The sequence below is a fragment of the Lissotriton vulgaris genome, unplaced genomic scaffold, assembly GCF_964263255.1.
Source record: "Lissotriton vulgaris unplaced genomic scaffold, aLisVul1.2 SCAFFOLD_1493, whole genome shotgun sequence".
Lineage (NCBI taxonomy): Eukaryota > Metazoa > Chordata > Amphibia > Caudata > Salamandridae > Lissotriton > Lissotriton vulgaris.
Window position 1 is genome coordinate 41,369 of NW_028254413.1, and position 19,079 is coordinate 60,447.

The window sequence follows — 19,079 nt, forward strand, 5'->3', positions numbered from 1 at the left end:
AACTCTTACAGCGCGGGGATGCCCTTGGGTCACCAGGCGCTATACAAATCGCTAAATAATAAATAATAATAATAATAAATTGGACCCGAATGCCTCAACACACGTCTTTCCTTCTACACCCCCTCCCGTCAGCTACGATCCTCCAAACAAGCCCTTGCTACCGTACCTCGCATCAATAAAACCACCATGGGAGGTAGATCCTTTTCCTACCTCGCAGCTAAAACCTGGAACTCACTCCCCACTCACCTTCGTCTCACTCAGAACCATCTAGCATTCAGAAAGCAACTTAAAACTTGGATATTCGACAAATAACTCCCCACCCTTCAAGCACCTTGAGACCCTCCGGGTATGTAGCGCGCTATATAAATCTTTTTGACTTGACTATGACCCTCTACATCCCAACTTACTTCTGCTGTAACTGATCTCCCCCCTGCAACCTTTGGTGCAAGCCTGCAGCCTGTTTGTGAGAAGCAAGTTCTCCATTAAAAAGCATAGGGCACACAACGCTGTATTTGCACCCAGCTCCCAGCCACCCCTGTGACACTGGTGGTGTATGTTTGGGGCTGCTTTGTGACCACCCCTGTGCTTGCTCTTATCCCTAGAGCGTGGCCCCTGTAACCGATTTACCTACCTGCAAGCAGTGTGTTTTCAAGCACCCAGTCTCCATTGAAACTCATTGGGCCGAACTCAGAAATTGACCTCTGCACCTGGCAGCCCCTGTGCAGCTGGATGTTCAGGTTTTGTACTCACCCGACCCTTGCTGACCTTTGGCCCTGAAGACAGGAACTGTAAGTTGTGTACTTGACTGTATAACCATATTATTGATTTCCTTCATAGGATAACATTGAACTCTTTGAAAATTGCAGTGTCGACTTTTGAAAGTCTTAAGCATTTTTCCTGCAAAACATACTTACCTTATTGCGAAGATCTTGATCTTAAAATAAAACTCAAACAAAGCTTCTTTTTATAAAATTGGTGTGGATATCCTTTTTAATCCTGTGTCCCTTATTGGTAAATAATGTGCAATAATGTCTTACACTCGTTTGTGTTAGGCCTAAGACTGCTCGCCCACACTACCACAAATAGTGCACTTTGGGTTTACATTGAGCCCTATACACTTCTGGGGGAATCTCTGGACCTAGTGGTATACCGTATACAGAGCCAGCTTTCTACATACGTGCTCTACAAAATCCTAGACGTAGACAGACTAAGGGGCCCAGTGAAAAATACCAATCAGTACCAGTGGCAAAAAGTGGCAGTGAGCATGAAAAAAACAGGCATCTTCCTACAGCATATGTATTGAAAAGGGAGGTTTAGACCTAACAAAATGTTTATGTTGCCAGGTTGAAATGGCAGTTCAAAACAGCACTGCAGGCTGTAGTGGCAGGCCGGAGACATGTTTTACAAGGCTACTTTGGTGGGTGGCACAATGAGTGCTGCAGTCTGCTATTAATATTTAACGTACACGCCCTGGGTGTTTACTAGGAACCGATCAGAAAATTAAGTGTACCAATCAAGTGTAGGCCAATTGTCCCATGTTTAGAAGGGAGAGCACAAGAACTTGACCACCGATAAGCAGGGAAAATGTGCCCAGAGTCCTAAAAAAAAAAAAAAAAAAAAAAAAAAAAGAGTTCAGTAAAGAATGGCAACAACCTGGAGTGACCCTGCAGACTGAGTCAGGTCTAACAGTAAGCAAGATAACTTTCAAAAGTACAAGGCGGCACAGACTTAAAACACCATGTAAAGGACTTGTGTCTGTACAGTGAAGTCACTGGTTTTGACTGGACAAAGTCATCACAGTGCTGATGGCTGTCTTCCATTAACAGATAAACCCAGTCCTGGGTGAGGTGGCATGTACTCCTTTGGAGGTTTAGGTGGGCGGCTAAAACAACAGTAGATCTTCTGGGTATTTGAAATCTGAAAGAATTCTTCAATCTAAGAGGAGCATTTTTTTCTCTTTCCACTGGGCAGTTTGCACAGGCTCCCTGCCCTGAGTAGGGCCTGATTTAGAGTTTGTTGCACAAACGTTGCAGAAATGCCTTCTGTCTCATTAAAAGTGCACTTGGCAACAATTAATTTGTGACAGAGTACTGGTCTGCTAAACTATAACGAATATGCTACTTACCAGTATGCATCTGTTCTTGGCATGAAGGGCTGCTGACATTCATATCTGTGCATAGATCACCGCCCAGTGTTGGGTCCGGATGATTGCACATTGTTGTCCTGGAAGAGTCTTCGAAGTATCACGAGATAGGTGGCTCCTCCCCTGGACTACAGTGCGCATGGGCATCGACTCGATCCTCAGATTGTTTTTAGCCATTGTGACCAAGATGGAGTGAAACTAAGTGAATGATGACCATGCTAGAAGTATGTGTGAATTCTGAAGCTGCTACAGGCCCGGGGAGGAGGGCGGGCGATATGAATGTCAGCAGCCCTTCATGCCAAGAACAGATGCATACTGGTAAGTAGCATATTCGGTTCGAGGCATGTGGGCTGCTGAATTCATGTCTGTGCATAGAATACATAGCAGTCCCTCCATTAGCGGCGGCCGCCCGTGCCAGCTGCAGCAGTTTGGAAAAGTGTTTTCAGAACAGCCTGCCCTACAGCTGCCTGCTGTTTGGAATGCACATCAACACAATAATGCTTTGTAAATGTGCGTGTGGTAGACCATGTGGCTGCTCTACATATGTCTTCCAAAGGGATATTTCCAAGGAAAGCCATGGAGGCCCCCAACTTTCTGGTGGAGTGGGCCCGTGGTGGAATGGTGACAGTACGTTTGGCTTTCAGATAGCAGATCTGAATAAATTTAACTATCCACCTAGCGATACCAGCTTTGGAAATGGGGTTACCTTTGTGTTGTGGCGCAAAGGCAACCAAGAGTTGTGTAGTCTTCCTAAAATCCTTGGTCCTATCAATGTACTACATTAAGGCCCTTTTGACGTCAAGGGTGTGGAGCATTCTCTCCGCCAAGGACTCAGGATTTTGGAAGAACACAGGTAATTCAATAGTGTGGTTAATAAGGAATTGAGATACTACCTTAGGAAGGAATTTAGGGTTAGTGCGAAGCACCACCCTGTTGGAATGAATTTGAATAAATGGCTCTTGTATAGTTAGTGCCTGGAGCTCACGAACTCGTCGCAGCGATGTAATTGCTATAAGAAAAGCCACTTTCCATGTCAAGAATTGAATCTCGCATGAATGCAGTGGTTCAAAGGGGGGACCCATCAGCCTGGTGAGGACCACATTGAGGTTCCACTCCGGAGCTGGCGGAGTCCGCGGAGGAATAACTCGCTTGAGCCCTTCCAGAAAGGCTTTAATAGCAGGCACTTTGAAAAGTGAGAGGTGCTGCCTGTTTGGACGATAAGCAGCCATCGCAGAGAGATGTATGCAAATGGAAGCATTCGCCAAATTACATTTGTACAGATGGAAAAGATAGCAAATGATGTTCTGAATAGATGCATCTAGCGGGATAATGTTGTGGTCTGCACAGTAAATGACAAACCGCTTCCACTTCGCCGCGTAGCATGCTCTAGTGGTGGGCTTTCTGGCCTCCCGGGTGATGTCCATGCAGTCCGGAGGCAAGTTCAGGTAGCCAAACTCTAAGACCTCAGGAGCCAGATCGCCAGGTTGAGCTGTTGCAGATCTGTGCTGAATGTCGCCATGGCTCTGCATCAGAAGGCTGGGTGTGAGGCGTAGTCTCTGATGCGGTACCACGGACAGTTCTAGAAACGTGGTGTACCATGGTTGGCGAGCCCACGTTGGAGCAACCAGGATGAGAGTCATCGAGTGCTGCCCGAGTTTGCGTGCCACCAGCGGTATCAGAGGTGCTCTGGGAAAAGCATATGCAAATCTGCCTGACCAGTTCATCCATATCGCATTGCCCTGCGACTGTGGGTGTGGAAACCTGGCGGCGAAGCTTTGGCATTTTGCGTTTTCCCTTGTGGAGAACAGGTCTATCTGTGGATGACCCCACTTTTGGAAGTACGGTTGGAGTACTGATGGATGCAACTCCCACTCGTGCATTTGGTGGCTGTACCTGCTGAGCAGGTCCGCCATCTGATTGTCCTTGCCCGGGAGGTGTTCTGCCATGAGGAAGATGTTCTCTGAATGGCCCACTTCCACATGCTCTGAGCCAGATGAGACAGCTGCGGAGATTGGGTACCTCCCTGCTTCTGAATGTAGTAGATGGCTGTCATGTTGTCCGTCCGGATTAACACGACTTTGTTGCATAGATGTACTTTGAAAGCTTTTAGTGCCAGGAAGATCGCCATCAGTTCCAGAACATTGATGTGCATCTTCCGTTGCTGTTGCGTCCATAGTCCCTGCACAGTGTAATGGAGTACATGAGCTCCCCATCCCTGGAGAGAAGCGTCCGTCGTCAGGATGATCTGTGGCACAGGCTCTTGGAACGGTCGTCCCTTGCAAAGGTTTTGTGGATTCCACCAATGCAGAGAGTTGAATGCCCGACCGCTCACCAACACTAGGTCTTTCAACTGTCCGTGAGCCTGAGTCCACTGACGTGCTAAGCACTCTTGAAGCGGACGCATATGTAGTCTCGCGTGCGGGACAATGGAGATGCAGGAGGCCATCTTGCCTATCAACTGCATGAACACCCGCGCTGGGAGCGAGTGTTGAGGTCTGCATCTTTGTATCAGCGATTGAATGCCGTTGACCCTCACTGAATTTGGCTGTGCTGTGGCTGCCAGAGTGTTTAACGTCGCACCCAGATACTGCCGTATGTGGGCGGGTTGCAGGTGGGACTTTGGGTAATTCAGTGAGAATCCCAGATCGTGAAGAAGGTGCATGGTGTGGGACATGTGGGCGGCACACTGCTGGGCCGACCTTGCCTGGATGAGCCAGTCGTCCAGATAAGGGTAGACATGGATGTTCTGTCTCCTATGGTGCGCCGCCACTGTCGCCAGGCACTTTGTGAACACCCTGGGTGCCGTGGTGACTCCGAAAGGCAAAACCTTGAACTGGTAGTGTTGGTTTTGGATGGTGAACCGGAGGTACTTCCTGTGTGATGGGTGCCGTGGAATGTGAAAATACGCATCCTTTAGGTCTAAAGTTGCGAGAAAATCCCCCTGACTGAGCAACGGGAGCACTTGCTGCAGGGTCAGCATATGAAAGTGCTCTGACAGGATGTACTGGTTGAGGGGCCTGAGGTCCAGGATGGGCCTGAGGGACCTGTCCTTCTTTGGTATTAAGAAGTACAGGGAGTAGACCCCTGTGCCTCTTTCCTGCACAGGCACTAGCTCTATTGCTCCTTTTTGCAGCATGACTAGGACCTCCTGCTGCAATAAGTGCAAATGCTCGGCAGACATAGGACGGTGCCTTGGGGGTATGTTGGGTGGAGTGGATATAAACTCCAGACAATAACCGTATTGTATACGTTTTCTGACCCACCTGTCTGTGGTGATGGTTTTTCAGACTGGCAGGAACTGCTGGAGTTTCCCCCCGACCGGTGTTGTGTGGTCGGGGGGCAGTGACAAGGCGTCACTGTTTGTTGGTGGCAGAGGATCTGGAGTTGTTGTTTCCATGACCTCTGCCGTTGGCGCTGTTACCACGATATCCACCTCGACTCTTGTTGGTGTACGTGGACTGAGTGTTGCCTTTGTAGTACTGCGTGGTCTGGGAGAGCTGGCCTCTGGAAACGCCTCTAGTGCTTGAGCGACGAAAAGACCCACCCCGAAACTGCTGGGACTGCAAGGCACCCATGGATTTAGCAGTTTCAGTGTCCTTTTTAATTTTTTCTAAGGTGGTGTCAACCTCCGGGCCAAACAGGTGATCTGGATTCACTGTTTGATTAAGGATGGTGGTTTGTATTTCTGGCTTAAATCCAGAGATTCTCAGCCAGGCATGTCGTCGTAGCATAACACTAGTGTTGACAGCCCTGGCTGCGGTGTCAGCCGCGTCCAGAGCGCACTTAATTGAAGCATTAGAGATCAGCTTCCCTTCCTGAATAAGCATCTCAGCTGCCTCCTTGTATTCATCAGGCAGGTGCTGCAACAGGGTAAGAGTGGTCTGCTTAATTCAGACACTCTGTTCATCACCACCCCCTTTTCTGAATCGTTTTTGGCCACTATAGGTGTGGCAGGGTATACTCAGACATGAGTCCCTTTCTCACTGTACCATCAGGATTCAAGCAAGCCGGGCCGAAGAAGGCTGAAATGCCAGAAACCGGTCCCCGGTAGCTTGTCTCCTTTCTGGTGAAGAATTGGCTTGGTAGTTTAGTCTGCCCTTTTCCCATGATGCACTGGGCCAGGGACAGACTGATTTGCATATAGCCAGGTTCTGAGCTGGGATGGTGCAGTGAGATAAATAACGGTGATGGATCAAGCCCTGATCTTTGGACTGGGTAAGAGTGGTCTGCTTAATTCAGACACTCTGTTCATCACCACCCCCTTTTCTGAATCGTTTTTGGCCACTATAGGTGTGGCAGGGTATACTCAGACATGAGTCCCTTTCTCACTGTACCATCAGGATTCAAGCAAGCCGGGCCGAAGAAGGCTGAAATGCCAGAAACCGGTCCCCGGTAGCTTGTCTCCTTTCTGGTGAAGAATTGGCTTGGTAGTTTAGTCTGCCCTTTTCCCATGATGCACTGGGCCAGGGACAGACTGATTTGCATATAGCCAGGTTCTGAGCTGGGATGGTGCAGTGAGATAAATAACGGTGATGGATCAAGCCCTGATCTTTGGACTGGGTAAGAGTGGTCTGCTTAATTCAGACACTCTGTTCATCACCACCCCCTTTTCTGAATCGTTTTTGGCCACTATAGGTGTGGCAGGGTATACTCAGACATGAGTCCCTTTCTCACTGTACCATCAGGATTCAAGCAAGCCGGGCCGAAGAAGGCTGAAATGCCAGAAACCGGTCCCCGGTAGCTTGTCTCCTTTCTGGTGAAGAATTGGCTTGGTAGTTTAGTCTGCCCTTTTCCCATGATGCACTGGGCCAGGGACAGACTGATTTGCATATAGCCAGGTTCTGAGCTGGGATGGTGCAGTGAGATAAATAACGGTGATGGATCAAGCCCTGATCTTTGGACTGGGTAAGAGTGGTCTGCTTAATTCAGACACTCTGTTCATCACCACCCCCTTTTCTGAATCGTTTTTGGCCACTATAGGTGTGGCAGGGTATACTCAGACATGAGTCCCTTTCTCACTGTACCATCAGGATTCAAGCAAGCCGGGCCGAAGAAGGCTGAAATGCCAGAAACCGGTCCCCGGTAGCTTGTCTCCTTTCTGGTGAAGAATTGGCTTGGTAGTTTAGTCTGCCCTTTTCCCATGATGCACTGGGCCAGGGACAGACTGATTTGCATATAGCCAGGTTCTGAGCTGGGATGGTGCAGTGAGATAAATAACGGTGATGGATCAAGCCCTGATCTTTGGACTGGGTAAGAGTGGTCTGCTTAATTCAGACACTCTGTTCATCACCACCCCCTTTTCTGAATCGCAACAGGGTCTCCAGCATGTCATAGTGTGCTCTGTCATACCTCGCCAGAAGCGCTTGTGTATTTGAAATGCGCCAGATGTTGGCCGCTTGTGCGGCTACCCTCTTCCCTGATGCCTCAAAGACCTTAGATTCTTTGTCTGGGGGAGGAGCATCACCCGTAGTCTGAGAATTAGCCCTCTTCCGGGCATTCGAGACGAGAAGGGAGTCCAGAGGCAACTGTCCTTTGATGTAGGTAGGATCGGTAGGCGCCGACTTATACTTCTTTTCGATCCTAGGGTTTATCACCCTCGCCCTGGTAGGCTCTTTAAAGATGTCCCCAGCATGTTTTAAGACACCTTTCAGCATAGGCAGAGTCTTGACAGTCCTCTGAGGCTGCGAAGGTATCAAAAAGGAAATCGACATCAACAGGGTCAGCATGGAGCTGGACGTTGTGATTGGTAGCTGCCCGTTCAATGAGGGCATTGAAAGCTGCAGAGTCTTCTGTAGGAGACGTCTTGGCAGAATATAGTTGAGGGTCTTGTCCTGAATGAGGATCACCTGGGTCAGCACCAGCGGCCCAGGGTTCATTGGTATCCTCAGGGTCTGTATAGACAGGATAGCTGTACTCATCCTCATCATCGCCCTCCACAGCGTCCACATCAGAGTAAGTGGGCGAAACATTATGAGTCTGTGGAGAAAGTGGTTCCACCAAGACAGGAGTGGAAGCAGAGTCCTTTTTCTTCAGAGGAATCTTGTAGGGCTCCATTGGACGTTCTGGGGCAATTTTCCGCTTGTGAAGGGAAAGCTTGCCGGTTTCGGCATCAATTAAGTGTTCCTGTTGCTCGTCCACTGAAGGTCGTCCAGGCTGTGGGCTGGGGACCACCGACGACGACTTCGACGCCGAGGAAACCTTCTCGGGGACGCTGGCGACCGCCTTAGGAGCGAAAGCTTTCGGCGCCATCTTCGGCGGCAACGTAAAATGAATGTGCGTGGACGCCTTATGAGGTTTCTCAACCGGCTTCGGAGGCGGAGGATCCTTCGGTCCGACCGATAAGGTCTTGTCCCTGATGCGCTGTAGGGAGTCCATCACCTTCTTGGTGAAAGCGGCGGATGGGCGCGCCGGTTCGACAGAATCCTTCAAGGTCTCACCAGGAGTAGACTCTCGGGGTGCGCCGCCCTTGGCCCTGTCCTGTTGACGCGGAGTCTCAAGAACCTTCTGGTCACTTAGTCCTTTCTTCGGGTCACCGAGAGCCTTCTTGGGGTCGCCGAGACCCTTGCTGGTGTCGACCGTCTTCGGCGCCGACGCACTCGGCTCGCCCACCTTGACTTTATCTTCGGCGCGGCAGACTTCGTCTCGATGCCCTTGACTTGAGCCTTCGGCTCGACAACACCCTTTTGCTTCTTCGGCACGGAGGGCTCCGAAGCCTTGGATCTGACCAAAGTGATGCGCACTTTCGGTTTCGAGGACGGCACTTGTGCAGTTTCTTGTGTCGAGACCGTAGGTTTCACTTTCGGTTTCGATTTGCTAGGGTGCGGCTCAGCAGCACTGTCCGTGGCCGAGCCCGAAGGCGGGGCCGTAGAACCCATTGTAAGATCTTGGGTAAGGCCTAATGGCGATCCCTCGACCTGAGCCTTATGAATCGGCACGGCCCCAGTGTCAGTTTGAGGAAGCTCTTCGTCCGAGCTATCCTCCATGGCCCCGAGGGCCCCGTCGTCGTCTCCTACCTCGTCGACGACTTCTTCGGCTTTGAACATTTCGGCATCCGCGTCGTAGTCGTAGTCGACGTCCGACGCGGGGTTCGACTCACTATTGTCCCTGGTAGATTGTTCTTCGACATCCCCTCCATCGACGATGTCCACAGGCGCCGGTGCAGCATGCTGGGCCTCCTGGCGCGCAGCTCGTCGAAGCTTATGCGTCTTCTTGGACCTGAAGCGGGAACAAGCCATACACTTGGCTTCATCATGGTCCGGCGACAGACACTTGTTGCACACCGGGTGGACGTCGATGTGGGGATACTTCGAGTTGCAGACGGGACATCTCTTAAATGGACTACGGTCCATGATGAACGGTCGATAGGGTCTGAAGTGTCGACTGGGCCTTCCGCGTCGAAAGCACGCGGGTGTGGAATCCGGCTCGGGACCGAGCTGGAATAACTTAGACCGAACGCAAGACTATACCGACGATTAAACTAAAGACCTTTTGGTCTTAAGAAAGTTTTTTTTCGATTCCGACTAGAGGGAACCCAAAGACATCCGAACCCAATGGCGGAAAAAACAATCTGAAGATGGAGTCGATGCCCATGCGCACTGTAGTCCAGGGGAGGAGCCACCTACCTCGTGATACTTCGAAGACTCTTCCAGGACAACAATGTGCAATCATCCGGACCCAACACTAGGCGGCGATCTATGCACAGATATGAATTCAGCAGCCCACATGCCTCGAACATCAGGCCTTTCATGGATGGTGACTTTCATGCAACTATAGCATTCTTTTCCTATTAAAAACATATGGACCCTGTAGGAAGCTTGCTCTGTACATGATATTGCTACTAGGTGGTATTACCATGCACAGAGTCCAGGGGATCCCCAACATTTTAAAAGACTCAATGTAAAACCCAAAGTGCTCTATTAATGGATGTGTGGGCGAGCAGTTTAAGGCCTAACACAGAGGAGTGTAAGACATTTATTGCACAACAGTGATCAATAATGGACCAACAACTCGAAGGAGATCCAGGCCAATTTTAGAAAAATATACTTTGTATTTTATACTAAGACCAAGGTCTTCGTAATAGGGTACGTTTTTAATTAAAAATAATTTTCACTTTGAAAAAAATCGACATTTAGAAACTTTTCAAGACAGTCCAATGTTATCCTACGAGGAAAACTATATTACGGTCAAACAGGTAGGAATTTAAACTTCGAATTCAATCCTTAGGAGCTAAAAGTCAGCAGGGGCCAGGAGTTAGGTAAGTACCAACACAGCACCACCAACGGGACAGGGGCAGCCGGGTGCAGAGGTAAAAATCGGAGTTCAAACCAATGCTTTCCAAAAGAGACATTTGGTGCCTGGAGCCACACTGCTTGCAGGTAAGTAAATCAGTTGCAGGGGCCAAGCTTTAGGGTTAGGTTAAGCACGGGGGCTACACAGCACCAAACATACAGCACCAGCGGCACAGGGGTGTCTGGATGCAAATTCGGTGTCTGGAACCTAATGCTTTTCAGTAGGGATTCTCCTTTTGGCAAAGAGGCTGCAGGTTTGGCACCAGAGGTTGCAGAAGGAAGACCAACGACAGCAAAGGTAAGTAGAAATGTAGGAGGTTGTAGGGGCACCGTTGGTTCAGCTCACAAAAGCCCAGGGGGTTTTGGCACAGGGGTACCTTTCGACGTCGGAGTTTCCTTACAGACCCGGTCGTGGATGGAGGCAGCCTCTGGATTCACATTGCAGGCGCCGTCATGGAGGGCAGGAGAGATCAGTCAATACTGGACACGAGGTGAGGATCGCTAGGTAGACTTCACTGCATAGGAGAGCCACTCAGACTCTGGCCATGGGCGTCGGGTGCTGAGTGGGCAGGATAAGCAGATCCGGAGTCCTTGAAGTAGGTCTCTTCAATTCAGGTCCGAACTCCACAGGAGATATGCCGGTAGGGCTGCGGCCAAGTCAGTCGTCTTCAGTCAAGGATGGTCTTCTTTCTTCTTAGGGTGTCTCAGATATAGTTTCTAGGTCTGGGGGAGCCACCTAAATACTACATTTAGGAGACGTTTTAGGTGAGTAGCAGGTAGGGCCAATGGGCACCTTACCTGGGTTGACTACACCCTCTATTATGCCACCCTCCTGTGGGAAGGGGGCAGAGACCTAGCCCTGAGTGGAGGGGTCTCCTCATCTTCAAGATGGCAGGTACTGGAAGGTGTGTTTCACCTCGCTTCCCACACCTTAGGGGTGGAGGTGGCAGAGGTTGGCACACCTATTCTTTTGAATTTTTCTTGCTGGCTACAGCCGATCAGACACCACATCAGGTTTGCTAGGTTTTCAGGGGGCACCTCTAAGGTGCCCTTTGATGCATGGTACAATAAATCCCACACTGACAGCAGTGCGGATTTATTCTAAGGAGTAGTGTGGTACCAAAAACTCATGTGTTCAGTGGAGACATCATGGTGCTTTGGAATTAGGGCCATATTCGCCCATGCAGATATTTTCTCATCTGTGGTACAGTGCACCCTGTCTTAGGGCTGTGAGGTATGCGAGAGGGGTGACCTACCTATGCCGACAGGCAGTGTTTGGCATCGCACCCAGACAGGTAGCCATATAGACTTTGTTTTCTCCCTCACAGGGGCATGCAAGCTAATAGCTTAGTCCCAGTGGGGGCGCGGGAAAAAGGGGGAGGGTCCCAGGAGATCACCTTCAGCTCCCAGGATACCATTTACCAGGGACTTAAAGGAGGTAGAAATACCAATTGGGGGTTTTTGTTTTTACAGAAGAAGCACTGGCACAGGTGATCTGATTGGCAGGAACCCTGTGCACTACATTTGAAACCACATCAAAACCAGGCACAATGCGGGGGCTAAGCATGCAAAAAAGGCACTCTCACAAACCCCTTTAAGTTCCCCCAAAACTCTTACCGTGAGCGACTTCTTGATCTACGCCTTTCCTTTGATCGAGAACGTTTCCTAGGCGGACTTCTTGATCGGCGCCTGTCTTTGTGTCTTGAGCGAGATCGGTTGCGTGATCTGTTGCGTGATGTGTTGCGTGATGTGTTGCGTGATGTGTTGCGTGATCTGTTGCGTGATCTGTTACGAGAACTGTTTTGTGAACGGTTACGAGATCTACTCCTGCAACAACAACAAAATATATATTAACTACATTTCGTCAAGCATGTCTTAGAAATATAATAATTTAACTCTCACTGGAACAAACAATAATCCAAGTGAAGGATTCCAATATCAGGTAGGTCACATTATGCCACTGTAAGGACAGACAGCCAATCGCCTGGCATCCTTGTACTGTATTTTTGAAAGGTGTGTGGGATTATAATTAGGGACACAAGAAAAGAAGCCATTTGTGTTAAACAGATTTGCAGCTTGCTGGTATTCTAAATTCACAAACTGTGCATTAATTTCACCACAGAGTGGCTAGCTATGGAAATGTTCCTTGTAGAAATAAAGGTGTGAGACAATGGCTTTTTAAGGTTCACCCCACTTTTTGCCAGGTACTGGTTTCATGACACAAATGCACAGTGGCCTGCTGTCTGGGCCCAGTGTATGTACTCTGACTTATAAAATGGTATTTGTGATTTGCTAATGCTTAACTACAAGCCCATAGAATATGGTACTGTATGTACCCAGGGCCTGTAGGTTACATGTCACCAGTGGACTGCAGCAACATTTGTGCCACCACTGTTGTGCCACAGTAAAACCTGACTCCAAGTCTGCCATTTGCATTTGCAGCCAAGTCGGGTAGTTTTTAAAGAGAAAGACATGTATGTGTTCAGTGAAACAGGTCTCTGCAGGAAAACCATACAATTGTCATTTCTACTGTGGAAAGGGTTGTAGCCCAATGAACTAGTAGGAAGTGGCTTGCACTTACACTTGAGTGGTGCCAACATCCATATGCAACCACCAAAGTGGATAATCCAAGGTATCAAAACAATTGCTACATAAGACCAGACTTATTGCTCAAGTCGAATTTAAAACAACTAATTTCTAAAGGGCTACTTTAAAAAGCTGTTTCTTTATTACCAAAGTTTTCCAGTATCCGTTTCTGTTGAAAGTAGCAGCTGTACCCAGATGCTGTCTGCTCCCTTTCTGCAGACTTGGTTTGAATGACATTCTGGAAGGAGAACAAATGACCTGCCGTGGGTGGAGTGGTGACCTTCTCCTGACAGATTGGCCAACGCAGGGTGAGCCAGAGATGGCGGGCTTCAAAGAGGAAGCTACCTATGTTGAGCACATGTAGTTACTGTAGGAAGCTGGCTCTGTATATACTATACCAAGGTGAGGTATAGTGTGTCCAGAGTCCAGTGGAACTACAAAGGTAGGCAGAGGTAAAGTTAGATAGCTCCTTACTCTCTATTTGTGGTAGTGTGATCGAGCAAAAAGGTGTTATCAGGGACAGTGTTAAGCATTTGTTCCACACACTCAATCAGCAAATGATTTCACATAAATATTATTTCAGTTATTTTTATTTCCTAGAACCAAGCAAGTGAGGCACAGGTGAATGATAAGTACTTTGCAGTAAATATACAGTTGTAATACAGTTTGGATTGTAATGGTATATGCACTTTGTTTTGACTTGCAGTATTGTTTCAGAGAAATGCAATGCTTTGAAAATACAGTACATGGACTTCAATGGGCTTTTCAGTAAAATACCAGGCAAGTTACTTTTTAGATTACTTTTCTTACATAGTGTAGTATACCTGCATACTACACTGGGACATTTCCTGTAAACGGTTAAGTAAAATCATTTTTGTTAAATAGTACAATTTTAAAGAATTTCTTTAGGTTATCAAACTCTACACTTAGAAACGTTTCCAAGAAAAACAGTCAATTAACTTGTCCAAGAAAAACAGTCGATGTTATCCTATGGAGGAAAGGAAAATGCTACTTACCAGAATGCATTTGTTCTTGGCAAGTAGAGCTGTAGATTCGTATATTTGTGCATAGATCGCCATCTGATGTTGGGCTCGGATGTTTGCATTTTTTTTTGTCTTGGAAGAGGTCTTTGTAGTCACGAGGTAGGTGACTCCTCCTTAGGACGATAGTGCGCATGGGCATCAACTCCATCTCCAGATTATTTTGCCATGGAGGGTTATGATAGAGTTAGTAAAATAGAAAGGGATGTCCCTGTGTAATGTATCTAAGTAAGATAGTACAGGAACAGATCGAGGTATCCGTGGAGGCGGGTGGGTGTATATGAATCTACAGCTCTAGATGCCAAAAACAGATGCATACTGGTAAGTAGCATTTTCCGCTCGAGGAATATGAGCTGTAGATTGTGTACTTGTGCATAGACTGCGCAGCAGTTACCGTCTAGCGGTGGCTACCTGTATCTGTTGCAGTGGTTTGAAAAAGTGTTCTTAATACTGCCTGGCCCACACTCGCTTTTTGTTTTGCTTGCACGTCTACACAATAGTGTTTTGTGAACGTGTGTGGTGTAGACCAAGTTGCTGCTTTGCAGATGTCATCTAGGGGAATGCTCCATAAGAATGCCATGGATGCCCCTAGTTTACGTCTGGAGTGAGCCCTAGGAGGAATGGCTAAGGTGCAGTTTGCTTTAGCATAGTAAATTTAGATGCATTTAACAATCCACCTTGCAATCCCCGATTTAGAGATTGGATCGCCTTTATGAGGTGGGAAGAAAGCCACAAAAAGTTGTTTCGTCTTTATAAAGAATTTAGTTTTTTCTATGTAGTAAAGTATCGCTCTTTTTACGTCCAGCGTGTGAAGAGCCCGCTCTGCAACTGAATCTGGTAGAGGGAAAACACTGGCAGTTCTACAGATTGATTAAGGTGGAAAGCAGAGACTAGTTTAGGTAGAGATTTTGGGTTGGTCATAAGAACCACTTTGTCATGATGGATTTAGAGAAATGGTTCTTGTATGGTTAATGCCAGCAGTTTACTGACTTTTCTGAGAGAGGTGATGGCAACCAGGAAAACTACTTTCCAGGTAACAAATTCTAAATCGCATTTATGCATAGGTTCAAATGGGGGACCCCTGAACCTGGTAAGTACCACATTTAGGTCCATATTGGAGAGGGTGGAACTGTAGGTGGAATTATTCTTTTAAGTCGTTCCAGAAATGCTTTGATAGCTGATACCCTAAACAAAGACTAATGTCAGTTTGAGATAGGCCTCTATTGCTGCTAGATGTAGTCTAATGGATGTATATGCTAGGTTGCATTGTTGTAGTTGCAAAAGGTAACAGATGTTTTGAATAGAAGCATCTATTGGGTTGATTTTGTTATTTGTATAGTTTATTACAAATCTTTTCCACTTTGCTGAATAGCAAGCTCTAGTGGTAGGACTTCTAGCCTCTTTAATGATGTTCATGCAGTCTGGCGGGAGATTAAGGTAGCCAAACTCTAAGATTTCAGGTGCCAGATCGCAAGGTTGAGTGCATTGTGATCTAGATACCTTATCTCTCCATGGTTCTGAGTGAGAAACTTGAGTGGGAGGCGTAGCTTTTGATGAGCAACTACTGATAGTTCCAAGAGGGTTGTTGACCATGGTTGGCGGGCCCATGTTGGAGCAATTAGGATCATTGTGAGGGAATGCTGTTTGAGTTTGCGAACCACTAGCGAAATGAGTGGGAGAGGCTGAAAAGCGTAAGCAAACTTACCGGACCAGTTCATCCATAGGGCATTGCCTTTGGACAATGAGTGCGGATACCTGGATGCGAAGTTTGAGCATTTTGCGTTTTGGTGTGTGGCGAACAGGTCTATTTCTGGGTGGCCCCACCTTTGAAAGAATGGTAGCAGAACTAGTGGGTGAAGTTTCCATTCGTGAATCTGCTGTTTTTGCTGACTGAGTTGATAAGCAATTTGATTGTGTACACCTGGGAGGTGTTATTCAAGGAGATATACGTTTTGAGGAATGGCCCATCTCCATATGCTTTGAGCTAGGTGTGAAAGCTGGAGAGAGTATGTCCCCCCTGTTTTTGTATATAATACATTGATGTCATGTCTGTACAGACTAGGACAGCTTTGTTTAAAAGCTGGAGTTGAAAAGATTTTAACGCTAGGAAGATTGCCAACAATTCCAGGTAATTTATGTGGAATTGCTTTTCTTGAGGGGTCCATATGCCCTGAATAGTATGGGTTTGAAGATGAGCTCCCCATCCGGTGAGCGATGCGTCTGCTGTTGGAACGATCTGTGGAACCGGGTCGAGGAACGGCCGCCCTCTGGAAAGGTTTTGTGTGTTCCACCACTGCAGAGAGCGATGGGTGCGGTTGTCTACCAACACCAGATCTTTTAGCTGACCTTGAGCCTGGTTCCACTGACGTGCCAAACACTCCTGTAAGGGACGCATTTGGAGTATTGCATGAGGGACGATGAGTATGCAAGAGGCCATCATCCTGAATAATTGCAGGAACACTCGCACTGGTGTTATAATGGAATACCAGACATGTAGGAACTTTGACAGGCGTCCCCTGACAGGAGTGGAATGGTTGGGGGGGAAGCGGAGGGAAGTCACTGCTTGTTTGTAGGGTACGTGCGCGTGGAATTATTTTTGCCTCTTCCCCTATTGTTATTTCCTCTATACCCTCCTAGATAGTACCCCCGGGAGGAGGAAGGTTGGTTATGGTTTTTGTAATTAGAGGAGGCATTCTCCGATTAAATTGTTTTGGAGCCGCCCCTATAAAAGGAGCGACGAAAGGAGCCTCTGCTGGAGGGTAGTTGTAGGGCTCCCATAGATTTAGCAGTTTCGGTATCTTTCTTCATTTTTTCTAATGAAGAGTCTACATTTGGTCCAAAAAGATGTTGGTCAAAAGGTTGGTTTAGTATCGCTGACTGTACTTCTTGTTTGAATCCTGAGATTCTGAGCCAAGAATGTTGGGGTAGCAAGATGTCGGTGTTAATGCTACGAGATGCTGCGTCAGCGACATCAAGTGCACATTTTATGTTTGTGATTAATTTACCGTCTTGAATGAGGTTGTTGGCTTTATCTTTGTACTGATCTGGTAAATAATGCATTAGCTTTTCCAGTTCATCATAATGCGCTCGGTCATAGCGTGCCAGGTGGGCTTGTGCATTGGCAATACGCCAACTGTTAGCGGCTTGTGACGCAATTAGTTTGCCTGACGTATCTATGAGCTTTGACTCCTTATCAGGAGGAGGTGCGTCGCCTGTGGGTTGGGAATTGGCTCGCTTGCGGGCATTAGATACAATAAGGGAGTCTAGGGGGACTTGACCTTTAATATAAACTAGGTCCGCAGGAACAGCTTTATATTTTTTATCAACCCTTGGGGTGAGTATTCGTGCTGTAACTGGGTCCTTGAATACCTCATCAGTATGCTTTAGCATGCCTTTTAACATTGGCAATGTATTAGTTGATTTTTGGGATGGAGCGAAAGTTTCAATGAGGAAATCCTCCTTTAATGGGTCATTGTGCAATTCTAGCCCATGAAATAGAGCAGCCCTTTTGATAAGCTGGGCGAATCGAATATGCGACTTACCAGTATGCATCTGTTTTTGGCATGTAGGGCTGCTGACATTCATATCTGTGCATAGATCGCCGCCTAGTGTTGGGTCCGGATGATTGCACATTGTTGTCCTGGAAGAGTCTTCCAAGTATCACGAGATAGGTGGCTCCTCCCCTGACTACAGTGCGCATGGGCATCCTCTCTATCCTTAGATTGTTTTTCGCCATTGTGGCAGAGATGGAGTGTAATACAGTGAGTGATGTCCATGCTCCATAGTAATTCTGAGTGCTACAGCTACTACAGGAGCCGGGGAGGAGGGTGGGCGATATGAATGTCAGCAGCCCTACATGCCAAGAACAGATGCATACTGGTAAGTAGCATATTCGGTTTGAGGCATGTGGGCTGCTGAATTCATATCTGTGCATAGATTAAATAGCAGTCCCTCCTATTAGCGGCAGCTGCCCGTGCCAGCTGTAGCAGCCTGAAAAAAAGTTTTGAGAACAGCCTGTCCTACAGCTACCTGCTGTCTTGAATGCACATCTACACGGTAGTGTTTCATAAATGTATGTGTAGTGGACCATGTGGCTGCCTTACATATCTCTTCTAAAGGAACATTCCACAGGAAAGCCATGGACGCTCCTAACTTACGTGTGGAGTGTGCTCTTGGAGGAATGGTTAGTGTGCGTTTAGCCTTTGCGTAGCAAATCTGTATACACTTAACTATCAATCTGGCTATTCCGGCCTTGGAAATGGGGTTGCCTTTGTGCTGTGGAGAAAAGGCAACAAACAGTTGTTTTGTTTTCCTGAAATCTTTTGTTCTGTCTATATAGTACATAAGAGCTCTTTTGACGTCCAATGTGTGCAGAGATCTCTCTGCGACATTTTCTGGATTAGGAAAGAAAATTGGCAGTTCTATGGTTTGGTTCATGTGGAATTGCGAAATCACCTTAGGCATGAACGTAGGGTTGGTGCGTAGTACAACTCCATTTGCATGGACCTGTATGAATGGCTCTTGAATGGTTAGTGCCTGGAGTTCACTAACTCTTCTTAGTGAGGAAATGGCTACTAGGAAAGCAACTTTCCAGGTAAGAAATTGAATCTCACAAGAGTGTAGAGGTTCAAAAGGCGGTCCCATCAGTCTGGTGAGGACCACATTCAGGTTCCATACAGGTGAAGGTGGGTGTCTGGGAGGGATCACTTTTTTGAGTCCCTCCAGAAAAGCCTTAATGGCAGGCACTCTGAATGGTGAGAGGTGCTGCCTGTTTTGAAGATAAGCTTCGATTTCGGATAAATGTATACAAATGGAACTGTATGCCAGATTGCATCTGTATAAGTGCAGCAAATAACAGATAATGTTTTGAATAGATGCATCCAGTGGGTCATTATTGTTACAATATATGACAAACCTCTTCCATTTAGCCGCATAACAAGCTCTGGTTGTGGGTCTCCTTGCCTCCTTGATGATGTTCATACAGTCCGGTGGCAACTTGAGGTAGCCAAATTCTAAGACTTC

At 47.4% G+C, this 19,079-nt stretch overlaps 1 protein-coding gene across 1 annotated transcript in view; it reads right to left on the minus strand.

Annotated features, from left to right (window-relative positions):
• LOC147659537 (putative splicing factor, arginine/serine-rich 7) overlaps positions 1–19,079 on the minus strand; it is a gene marked incomplete at its 3' end in the record, with an annotated part of 238,441 nt that overhangs the window by 31,439 nt on the left and 187,923 nt on the right. The window contains exon 8 of the mRNA XM_086951663.1: positions 12,049–12,258. Coding sequence (XP_086807789.1) covers positions 12,049–12,258 — 210 coding nt within the window. The remainder of the gene's footprint in view (positions 1–12,048; positions 12,259–19,079) is intronic.